Genomic DNA, 12804 nt, shown 5'->3' with positions numbered 1-12804 from the left:
CTAAGCGAGGAGCTAAGGGCTGTTTATATGAGAGGCGGGACGGGATGATTGCTGGGACGGGACGTTTGCCGGGATGATTTTAGCCCGCCTTTATATGGAGAAGTGCGCCGGGACGATTTCACAACACAAGCGCCAAATTTAAATTTTTCTAAGGTATAATGGCGCGTCAAAACAAAAACAAAACTAAATTGCAAGCGAATAAACAGATTTTATAACATCATCAACATTGTTGTTGCAGCTCAATACATTGTTAATGATTTTAGCATTTCAATACATTCACTATAGAACTCTTTTAACTGCATCACTTTTGAGTGGAAGCAAAAGAAACTGTTGGATAAAAAAACAGAAAGCATTAAAAGAGCAAAGGAAAAACCGAATTCCTCGTTCAACATGGTTCAAACAAGGACGAGTGAAATAGTGGTGGTTGAACATGTTCTTTGATGTTCTTCCCGGAAAAAGAACTTCAGGAAGACAAAGGCTATGTTTACTGATTTAGTAGATCAAATATGGATATGGGTTACTCCTTACAACAAGTCTCCAATATATCAAGCCTTGTCTGCAGAAAAAAATGTTGCAGTAACGTTGTACTACTTGAAAGACACAGAATCTTTGTCAATGACAGCAAACACTTTTGGCCTGCATATATCTACGTTGTCAAAAGTGATAAGAGATGTTTGTAACTGCATAACTTACAAACTTGGACCAAAATACATAGCCCTGCCAAAAACGAAAGAAGAGATGCTTGAAAAAGTAGGAGAATTCGAGGCCAAATTTGGAATGACGCAAGCTTTCGGCTGCATAGATGGCACCTACGTACAAATTTTACGACCTAGTGAACATTCACAAGATTATTTTTCCTACAAAATGTAATTTTCTCTTAACGTTCAGGCAGTATGCGATTTCCGTGGCTATTTCATGGATGTTGATTGTAGGTGGCCAGGCAGTGTACATGACGCGAAGGTGTTCGCCAACTCAAATATTGCTGCTAAACTTAAAGATGAGGAAATACCTATTACTTATGAGGACATCCTGCCAGGCCGAGCCAAAGTTCCAAACTATTTGATTGGTGACCCTGCATACCCCTTGACACCGTACTGTGTGAAAGAGTACCATAGTTGTTCAACAAATGCTCAAGTGGTATTTAACAACATGCTCCGGTCAGCAAGAACTAACTGGATAGTCTACGCGACCATGATTTCAAAATTGTCAATCGTTCCTCGATATGTTTGCGAAAGGAAGAATTGTGTTAAAATGAAATACATAACCTAATTAGGTTACGTGTCGCCTATTTAGGCGACAATAGTAAAATACAATAATTTAATGAAGATATTCTTTTACAAACGCAAAAAAATATTGTTTTTTTTAAGAGGATGTGGTAACAAATATTTTGTTTGTTTTGTAACGTTTCTTTTTGATTCACGCCCTGTTTTAACAACGCTAAAATCTTCATCGATCAATACCACGTTTTAGTCCGCCATATTTTTCTTTCCGTTGCGTGGATGGCTAAAATCCATTATTTAAAACAACAGATATTGCCACATGAGGTTTGGGCCACAAGTTGCCAACGCACGATGCAAATAAGACAATAATTGGTCAAAATTGTCTGCAAAGTGGACAGATTTGATTCACGTAAAAATTACAACAGAAAGTTTTTGTTCGCCTAGTTAGACAACGGGTAGCCTTAAATAAACTATATTCGTCGCCTAACTAAACGACTCGCCTAATTAGGTCATGCCGTCAAATTAGGTGTTTACCCTGGCTGACTACGCGTGCCACTAATTACTGCTTTAGAAAATCCCTGCCGTAAATCTTTTATTTTTTCTAACACTCTTTGGTAGCCTCTTGCTATCATTTTTTTCATTTCCGTAACATTTTCTTAGGAGAGCTCAGTGGAGGTATCCTCCACTGGCCCAAACACTTCTTCTTCATTTTGATATAATCTTGCCAACTCAGTTAGAATGACTTTGTATTACATTGGTTTATCTGGATCAAAATCAATGTTCTCAAAACCATTTCATCATTGATCTAAAACACTTCTTCTTGGTTGGAACATCTGTTGGCTTCTTAACAAGTACACGTTTAGCAGCCATGTTTGTTTTTTTTCCTTCTATTGAAATATGCTGATAGTGCAAATATTACCTCGTTTGTCCCGGGACGGTGTGTTTGTATGGAAAAAAATGTCCCGCCTAAGCCGGGATCCCTCTTAACTCAAGCGGGATCCTGCTCAGCCGGAACGGGACGAAATTGTCCTGGGACAAAATTGTTTTATATAAACTGGGGGAGGGTGAGGGGTGGTTATATAGCAACCTCGTCTTCAGAGTCTTGTGGCTCCTGAGCCGATATAGTGGAGTGGCCACCATTGACCCTGGAACCGGCTGGTCACGTGATCCAAAAATGCCTACATATACTTGGTATCTGGAATCAACTTCATCAACAAGGCAAAGTGCCTTGGGAACAAGGCTGATGTGTATAGGTTACGAAAGTATAAATGTCGCCCACTATGATTGGGCAACGAAACAATTTTTTACTCCGAGACCCCTTAAAATACCTTCTTTGTATTTTAAAATATACTTTATTAAAAATAATTATTATCCCCTTCAACCCCCCCCCCCCTACCCAGGCACTGCAACCTAGGGAATTAGTTTTGCCCAATACGCTGTTTCCTTATTATCAATCACGGAAGAACTCATCAAGCATTATGTTTTTAGAGCATTTAGTATTTCTGTTCCGTTGTCTGAGAGGGCAACAATAAGTTCGTACAATACATCCTAACAATTTTTATTTAAAGCTGAGAAGTAGCATGTTTGTTTATAAAAGCACAGTTAAAATTTTCTGTATATATTTACTTAAGTTATTTTATGTTTGATACAGATGTTTGAAGCGTTTATGCTTATTTATTTTCAAATTCAAGTTCTTGTCCTTAGTAATGCAAGTATAACGGTGGTGTAAGGGTTAGCACGTCAATCGCATGTTGTTAGTTAGTTCATAGTTATCAACTGTCAGCAATCTGGCTTGTATGAAGAGCAACCAACTTAGAGGGACTCTGTACGGAGTTGTGTAGGTGGTGCAATAAAACTGTATTCTTATGAGAGAAAGATGTAGCCCGGCCCTACGAATCCCTTGGCCGAACACCCATCCACCCACTTGCCACTGTCTTGCAAAGTAAATTTAGCGCCTCTCCCCTTGAAAACTGTGTCTTAGGAATCAGGAATGGAATCTATAAGAACCTAAAGAATTTAAAAATCTTACATTTATTAAACTATCGTGCGTATTGACTCACTCTTAACTATTTAAGAGGGAGTTAGGAGGGAGATATTTGAATCTTTCTATTTTTTCAAATATTATTTTGTTTATGCTATATGTCTGATGAAGAGAAATGTGACGCCATATATAACAATGATCAGTTACATGTTTACCTTTTAGCTTTCAACCTTTATTTACTAACACTTAAGGAAGAAATGTTACTTTAGTCTGCCTTATACCCAGTCCTTTAATTCAGGCCTTTGGTTCGGGTGTAAGAGGATCATGGTAACGAGTTTTGAGGATAAAGCTCGTTGAAATAAATCTCAATGCAGTGCAACTATACTTGTGATCACATACAACTCAGCGAAAGAAACGAAAGTAGTAAAAATGGTTAAAAAGAAGTTTGAAGTACCACACGAGATAAATCTCGACAATTTAGCTTATATTGACGACGAAAATGACGGCAACCGACAGCAACAAAAAACAGATACTTCAAAATCTGATATAAAAGTTAAACGAACTGTTGGATTAACAGGAGGTATTTCTTTAATAGTCGGAACTATGATCGGTTCCGGCATATTTGCATCAGCTAGTTCTGTATCCAGCAACTCTGGCAGTGTTGGTATGTCATTGGTAGTATGGGCGGGCTGTGGTGCATTAGCTATGTGTGGTGCATTGTGTTATATAGAGTTGGGTTTGATGATTCCCATCTCCGGAGGAGAGTACAGCTACCTGAAGGAGGCCTTTGGAGACTTACCTGCGTTTTTATACATCTACACTTCAAATCTTTTGTTAAAACCCGCGGGTGTTGCAGCCATTGTTGTGGCATCTGGGGATTATATTGTTGAACCATTCTATGGATCAGATTGTGTTAACGAAGACAAAATTGCGACATCAAAATTACTAGCGACTTTATTTCTAGGTGAGTTATACCAGTAATTTTTACAGATCTTTGTAATTGGGTTTGTATTAATATGCGGTATTTTGATTGGCGAGGTTGGTGTTAATAACAACTTAATACACAATACCAGCAAAATCATTGTTGATGTTGATATTATTAGCTGCACTGTTGAAATAATGTCTTAATATATAGGTGACAACTTTGACATGTTTTTTTGTCACGATTTTTGACAGGACTTATTGTATTCGTGAACTGCGCAAGCACAAGATGGGCGACTAATGTTCAAATCGTTTTCACCGTTGCTAAACTTGGTGCCATAGTTATTATTATTGCTACTGGCTTGGCAAGACTGGGACAAGGTAATACTTCGATATATTAAAAGTCCTTAGCAGATACCACAGATAGCATTCATACCTGAATATTTGCCAAAGCATTACGAAGATAGCATAGAAACGACATGCTTGTTTGCCGAGTGAATAAAAAATTAAGCTTGTGACACGATGTCTACGTTTTAACTAACTTATTATTCACCGTTGGAAATCACTTTACATTTCGCGGCTTGACAGTACGTTCTCACATGAGAGCTCAGCAAAGGGCTCTACAGTCTAGCTCTCCTGTTATTAAAAATTTTTACAATAATCCGGAAAGGTTTCATGGCACTTGACTTTATTGTTTACTACAATCATTTTTTTGCATGCTATGAACAGACGTATTTCGAAATACTAGAAACCCGAAGACATTCTTGCTCCCAGGGTCTGTTTTTCTTTAAATCATTATAATGTAGAGGCCACATAGACTAGAATAGATTATTTTATTTATAGTCGATAATGTACAAAAGATTTAAAATATACTAATAAAATATACTAATAAAAAAATAAATAAATATATTAAATAATAAAATAAAAATAAATATATAAAATAAAAATAAAAATAAATATATATTAAATAAATCCTAAATTAATTATGTATTCTGCACAGATCCGACATTTGCATTGGAAAGACGAAAATTCGCCTATAAGTCTACAAAATTTAACCAAAGACTCTTCAGATTTGATATCCAAATGTTTGCAGCCCATATTTTGAAGATTGTACTCTAGATCTAACTAAAACATTTGATGACCTTAAATTGTATCCAGTATTATTTCTAAACTGAAACACACCTTCCATGTAGGAAGGATTCAATTTCCATTTCGTCTTGTAGACCTGTTTTAATAATTGTCTACAATGTTGCATATGAATTCTTTTCGTAGAAGAAATGGATTCCACTTTAGACTGAGACCTTGCCCTTTTTAAAACTCTATCCACCTTTTCTATAGATTTCCTGCTATTAAATCCCCAGACTAAAGGACAGTAATTGAACTCAGATGCTATGAATGTTGCATATAATAAACGTTTCTGTGTATTATCAATAATCCAGGAAATTCTCTTCAGGGCATTAGATTCACAGCTAGCTCTTTTGCTCAGTGTGTTTATATGATCTGCAAAATTAAGTTGACTGTCAAATTTAATACCAAGAAGCTTTACACATTTGGATGCAGATAAAATTGCTCCATTTAATTTTAAATGCCGGATTTGTGGACTTTCTGGCTTTCCGAATACTTTAAAATCGCATTTGCTTGCGTTTAATTGCAAGCCATTATCGGAAAACCATAAAGCTGCTGACCTAAAAAATTGTTCTAACATATATTTTACTTCGTGAAAGGTTTCGGCTGATGCACAAAAAGTATTATCGTCAGCATAGTTACACACTAGAATATCAGAGCAGGGCGGCATATTCACGTCATATTGAAAAAGAAAATCATTTAAAAATATGCTAATCAGTAACGGCCTCAAAATTGACCCCTGTGGTATACCAGAAAAAATTTCCTTCCAACAACCAAAACCCCCATCAACATCTACTCTCTGAAAGCGCTGCTTTAAATAGCTCCAAATAAAAGATGATGCACTAGAAGAAAATCTATAAGCATGAAGCTTAGCAATAAGCAGCTTGTTGTTAATACAGTCAAAAGTCTTGCTTAGATCCATGAGCAAGACAGCATCACGCTTTTTAAAGTCTAACTTTTTTTAAAGAAAGCACATTAGATTTAAAGAGCATGTTTTTAAAAGAGCAATGTTCATCATGAGGCAAAATTTCCTGTGAACGAAGTTGATGATGAGAAGACATTGCAGTCAAATTAATACCTAAGAATGCCAACCTAGTTTTCAGTACTCTTATTGTCTCTAGAGACGAGTTTGTAGCCCCCAGTAGAGTCAATGTAGTTCATATAGTACGTAAATTTAGGTTATAACGACAACTTCAAGAACGCATTTGATGGAACAACGACAAGAATATCAGACATCGGATATGCTTTTTTTGGTGGATTATGGGCCTACGATGGATGGAATAACTTAAACTACGTCACTGAAGAATTAGCCAATCCTATTAGAGATTTACCACTTTCTATTATGATTGGTATTCCGTTGGTCACGTCCTGTTATGTGTTAATGAATATTGCATACTTGACGGTTTTGACGGCTGCCGAGGTTTCGAATTCGTCTGCTGTAGCAGTGGTGAGTTTTTTTAAGTTGTATTCACTAAAATACCGCTTAAAATGTCAAACAATTTAATTGTATTGTTTGTGGTTGCTTGGTGCATAACAAGAATTCATACACCATGCCCTCCTTTCATAAATTTAACCGACAGGTAGCCTTATGGTAGAACGTTGCTTCCAGCGCGGGAAGTCTTGGGTTCAAACCCCGTCAGAGTCATGCCAAACACTATAGTGTGAATTTATCCTTTCTGCTTTGTGATCCAAATTTGTATAGAAGGAAATTTCAGTCCGGGGCAATTTAGGCCCCGTTATAGTGTAAACTTAAATTTATTTTATCTCACTAAAACAATCGATAAATTGTTAAGGCGATGAAAAGTATTGCCGACTTTAACATACTTTGAAAAGTGTTATAGTTATGAAGGGATATTTCTTTAGACGGTAGCTAACAGAATGTATGGAGTAATGGCGTGGATTATACCGGTATTGGTGGCATGTTCCACTTTTGGTGCTGCAAATGGCGCAGCATTTACGGGAGGAAGGTATATCTAGATCTGCTTTTAATTTCTTATTGCGAAGACATGATCCACCTGACCTTACATAGAATTATAGATTTACTGTTACTATTTTTAATATATTTTTAATAGCCATAGTTTGTCTGTTTGTGCAAAAAAATGTCGTTTTACGGATATTTGAAAAAGCAAATGCGATATATTTTATCTGTCAGAACAAAGTGGATAATTAGCGGCTGCTCTGTTTCCTTTTTTAGTTTTTTTGCGGGCAAATTCCCGTTGATTTTTCCACTTATCTCTCTGTTGATATTTTGTCTGTGTTTGCGTGATACACGAAATATATGCACTAGCAAATGCGACATAATTTCCGTGGATTATCCACAGTGTAACAACTAGTATATCTGAATCGGAAATGTTTCTAATTTCGGTTTTTATTACAATTTATAATAATACGTAATTTCATACCATTAATTTTCCTTGAATACACCTTTCCCGAATCATGAATGTGATTTTTGAAATCCTCACCTGACACTGATAAAGTTTTTATAATTTTGTACTAATTGAGCTCTGCTTGAAACCAACGCTTATTAGTACAAGTCGAAAGTTAAGAAGACTTGACCGTAACATTAACACCACCAAAATAGCATTATAACATGTCAGATTAAGTTAAAGATTTATACACACGCTATTTCTATGATGCTGGATATAATCTTCAAGTCACAACTTCAAAATTCTAAAATTTTTAAAAACATGCAATTCGGGAAACGTGTAACAAGAATCAACAAGAATCAGCATAAACTATCAAGCGGTTGATTTATTTGTAATCCAGGAACTAAAATTGACATACAGTGCATTTTTTTAATCTCAACAAGACCTTACCCTATTGCGCAAGTGAAATTCTACATAGTGTGCATGTTAATCATGTGTAATTACTTATAAACTTTTCTACTTAGACTTGTGTTTGCTTCAGCAAGAGAAGGTCATATGCCTGGATTACTTGCTATGGTTCATAAAAAAAGAAACACACCATTACCTGGACTTGTATTCTCTGTAAGTACTCAACTTCAGAAGAGAACAGATGAATCAAAGTTGCTATAGCACCCAGATGACAGGGCTATAATATTTTTCTCAGTACAGCGCGCACATCTCATTACTGATAAACTTAGTCATGCCTTGGAGGAAAGAATAAGTATTCTTTCCTCCAAGGTCATGCTAATGTCGCAGGCACCATCCTCACTCTAGTGTCGCAATTGCCGACGTTGTTGTCATTGCTATTTTCTAGCCTCTTCATTTACGTCAACAATGCTTATAAACGTTGTGTATCTCGTTCTACTACTTTACCCTCATTTTAGTTCTTTCTCATTTACATAATAAGATTATGAAAAAAATTCACGTTTACTTCCTTTAATATTTTGCTTTTTAGTGCACCAAAATGACACTGAGATTAAGCAAATGTATATTTAAAAATGCTTTTATGATTATTAAATAGTTTATGTAAGAAAATTCGAGTAAAAATGGTGTATACTACTGTCTTTCATTCAACTTACATTAACAATTTCTAGGCTCAGCAACCAAACGAATTTCCACTCAGCAATCTCCATGACGGAACATCTATGTTAATTTTTACTCAACAACGGCATAAATTAACTTCTCACTAAAAAAACTACATAATTTTTCAATCTGGAAGTATGCTGGAATTTCTCTATCTCGACTACTCTCTATCTCGAACTAAAGTCTTGGTCCCTTTGTGGTCCACCTAAGGTATTTTCCTTTCTTTATCTCGAACTTTCTCTATCTCAAACAAATTTTTTGGTCCCTTGCGAGTTCGAGATAGAGAGATTCCACTGCACATAACTTTTTAAAACTTTTCTCCTCTACAGTTTCATAACTTTTAAAAGTTTGTCATCGACGAACGTTGCAAAGCGAGATAGTATGTCTTTAGTGACATAACTATAGGTCTTAATGATTCACTTTTATTTTTAGTGTATTATTTCATGTATCATGATCATGCCAGAATCATCAAACTTTGACGCTCTTATCACTTATTTTAACTTTGCTGCATGGATATTTTATGGTGCCACTTTTGCAGCGTTAATTTGGTTACGCTTTAAAAAACCGGAAATGAAGCGACCGTACAAGGTGAGGACATTAGCATGCTCTTATAATGCAAAACATTAATCACTGTTAATTATAAAATAAAACCCAATTAATTATACCCCTGCAAAGAATTTGCGTGAAAGGTTTTTAGCGTTCTTTGTAACATGATAGATATACATAAGAAATTTACTCCTTTTAAATAAGTATTGTAATCTATAACAAGTGCAATTCCAGAAAATTATCTACGATAGTAAGATCTCCGTAGCATTCACAAGCCTTTTTGAAATGACCAACTAATTTGTGAATAGAGTATTGTAAAAGATAACCTACAAAATAAATTAGAAGCAACAAACCACCACGCCGCTAAATATCATTAAAGGCGGTTGGATATGTCTGCGGTCTTTTCGCGACTATTTGATATCCTGGGCAGATCGTTTATCCTATCAACTATTTCATATGCCCTGTAGAAAAATCCAATTAGGTGGGAGATGGAAATTGAAAAAAGAGCCATCACTTGGATTTTCATGACGTCAGCATAGAGCTTGAATAGCTTATTAAAATAATGTATAGGATCATATATTTTGGACGAACACCTAGGAGGTATAAGAGCTTAAAGATTTGGCTCACATCAGCAAAGACAACCAAATATACAAAAATTTTTTTTTAGAAATTTGTCTTCTAGTTGCCTTCAAAGGAAAATGAACGCATCAGACACACACACAAACACACACACTCACACTCTCCGTATTATAATATAAGACTAGTTAATAAGGCCCGTGGAAAATTTCACTTAGGCAGAAGTACATTGGAAAAGGGAACCATAACTGGAATTTTAATGACGCCAGCCAGGACCCGTCAATACATAAAATTTTTAAAAATTTGTTTACACGTTGCCATTATTGTGTAGAGCTGAAAAGGCTAATGAAGAAAATATATAGGAATGGCGCTTTTGACGAACGGTTAAGGAGATACATAGGTTTAAAAAATTTTGCTGACGTCAGAAAGGAGCTGTCAGGATATGAAACATTTTTTCTTAAAAATTTGTACATCAGTTGCCTTCATCGTATAAGAACATGTATAAGATCATGTAGTTATGACAAAAAATTGCAGAAATATTAATGTTCTAAGGTTCCTTTATGACGTCATCAACCCGTTCATTCCGACACAGATTCGAGGACCCAGGTTTGGAAAACTGACCCAATTTAGTCCCAGGTCGTCTCTAGATACCCACTCAGTGAAAAATGACGGACGTCACCACCTTGTGTCCAAGTTAAATTTCAAGGGCATTGTAATGGCTTGATCTATATTATAATACCCGTATACGTCTGTCTTTTACGCAAAATGGTACCACAAGTAGCGAGACACATGCAAAGCTGCATAAAAAGGACAGGCGATCCCGTGGAGTGTTCCAGGTACCACCGACTAGTCTCTTTAATAATAGCCGTATTCCGTCTGTCTGTTCGTGCGTCTGTTTGACTTTTTGTTACGGAAAAACGAAATGCAATATATAAGGGACGGTAGAACTCTTTGTTTTAAACACGGGCTACCAACTAGCCTATTTTGAAATACCCGCATACCTTTGTCTGTGTGTCACGCAAAATGGTAACCGCAGTAGCGAAACGCACGAAATGCGGTAAGTACAGGACATGCAAACCCGTGTAATTATCTATGGGCCACCGACAGGTTAATATAAAAAAAATGGAGAAAATTTGAGAAAATTCGGAGACATCAAAGGCAAATGAAATTGCCCCTCACATAGCCACTGACACACTGTATTATTATAGGCGATAACTCTACACTATAACTGTTCGCACTTTAATATTTTGACAAACAACAGCTTTATTATTTATTTTTCCACAAAGATCCTGAGCGCATGTCAATAATTTAATTTTGTTTAGGTGTGGATTATTATACCAATCGTGATGTTGTTATGTTCAATCTATCTCGTTGCAGCACCGTTTGTAGATTATCCATTAGAATCAACATATTGTACCATATTTATTTTAACTGGTATTCCTGTTTATCTCTGTGTTATTAAATATCAACTTTTACCTGCATCTTTCATCAGAGTATACAGTAAGTCTCTGTTTTACCTTTATATCTGCATATTAGAGCTTTGTTTCCACTTCCTTATAAGCTTCTTTCTCAAAAAGACATTTGCATGAAAATATAACTTTTTATTATTTAGATAAAATTGCATTCAAACTTGAAGCATTGATGGACGTTGTTATGCCAGTTTCTGAAGATGCAATTCCTGAATGATCGATTTAACTTCCGTCTATGAAAAACGTTTATTTACAAACTGGATTTTAGTTTCAACTGCTGACCGGGTGCTGAGATTATGACTATATTTCTGACGTTTAGGTATAAAAGACAAGATATTTTAACGGGTCTCCAATGATGCATTTTTTGGAGGTTCCGCAAAAAACAACGGCAAAAATCAATATAACTACTTAAACTAAAGAATCATTCGTAACTTTTGTGAATGTCGCGAAGCTTTCCAAGAGCATCGATTAGCCAAAATTTATGACCGCAGAAAAATAATTTTTGCGAAAGTTTGCAAAAAAGTTTGTACTGGCAAATTTTATCATACAATTCTTTATAAGCTCAGAAAAGTATCGTATTTTGTATTAGTCACTGGCCAAGAAAAGCATATTTCAGTTTCAATTTTAAACTTTAGCCAACTCTGATTTATACGCAGGTCCACTTTATTGACAGACCAATCTTATGATTCAGACATCACACTTGTTTTCATTTAAAACGCAGGACATGTTTTGGCCTACACAGTGAACAGCTGTACATGCAAAAGTATGACAGTAGCATGAGGTCAACACTGTATTGATATATGCAACTTCAATCAAGTAAAAGTCATTTTAAATTTGGGTTTAAGTTTAGCAATGACGTAACGATTTTAAGGACTATCTTCAGTACTTGATGTAGTTTAAAAAACGGCTAGTAACATAACTTCTATCACAGTGTTACGGGGATTGATGGCATACAACTTTTATGACTAATTTTTTTACCACTACTAGATTGATTCCATCCATTCCATAGGTATTTGTCTGTTTAGTTTTGTACGTAATACTAAAAATACTAAAAAGACTACCTACTTGAAAAGTAGGTAGTTTTTTTATGTAGGTAGGTATTTTTAGTGTGTTCACTGGAGCCTCTCTCAGAATAATAGAACCTTTCCACGGTGTACGCATAAGCGTTTCTCAATTTCGGGCGAACATATAGACTCTTGTGCATTTCTATAGACAAATTGCAAGGGATTCATGTGGCAACTAGAACAGGTAATACCAGCTCAAAAGACGATATGGTGAGGTAATGCCAACGAACTCAAGCAAGGAACACTTTTTTAAATTGTGCTAAAATTGATGCGTATCTATGAACAGTTGTACAATCCCTAAGACAAATTTCAAAACTGCAATAGCAGCATGACTATTGTACGCTATACCACCATTTAAAAGATGACAGGACAGGTAATAATAGGACTGGCGGTAGCAACACAGCAAGGTAAGCA

The 12804-nt window shown here is 35.8% G+C and overlaps 1 protein-coding gene across 1 annotated transcript; it reads left to right on the top strand.

The window, feature by feature from the left end:
- The first annotated feature begins 3389 nt into the window (after positions 1–3389).
- LOC130614179 (b(0,+)-type amino acid transporter 1-like) lies at positions 3390–11960 on the top strand. The gene is made up of 8 exons (XM_057435592.1): positions 3390–4165; positions 4378–4503; positions 6426–6694; positions 7111–7214; positions 8138–8234; positions 9168–9323; positions 11180–11357; positions 11470–11960. Exons 1-8 carry the CDS (start codon positions 3631–3633, stop codon positions 11541–11543), a joined length of 1539 nt encoding a protein of 512 aa, XP_057291575.1. The 5' UTR covers positions 3390–3630; the 3' UTR covers positions 11544–11960.
- The last annotated feature ends 844 nt before the right edge of the window (positions 11961–12804 follow it).

This window comes from Hydractinia symbiolongicarpus, chromosome 11 (assembly GCF_029227915.1).
Source record: "Hydractinia symbiolongicarpus strain clone_291-10 chromosome 11, HSymV2.1, whole genome shotgun sequence".
Lineage (NCBI taxonomy): Eukaryota > Metazoa > Cnidaria > Hydrozoa > Anthoathecata > Hydractiniidae > Hydractinia > Hydractinia symbiolongicarpus.
Note: the sequence above shows the minus strand (reverse complement) of the source record. Positions and strands in the feature narration are given on the sequence as shown.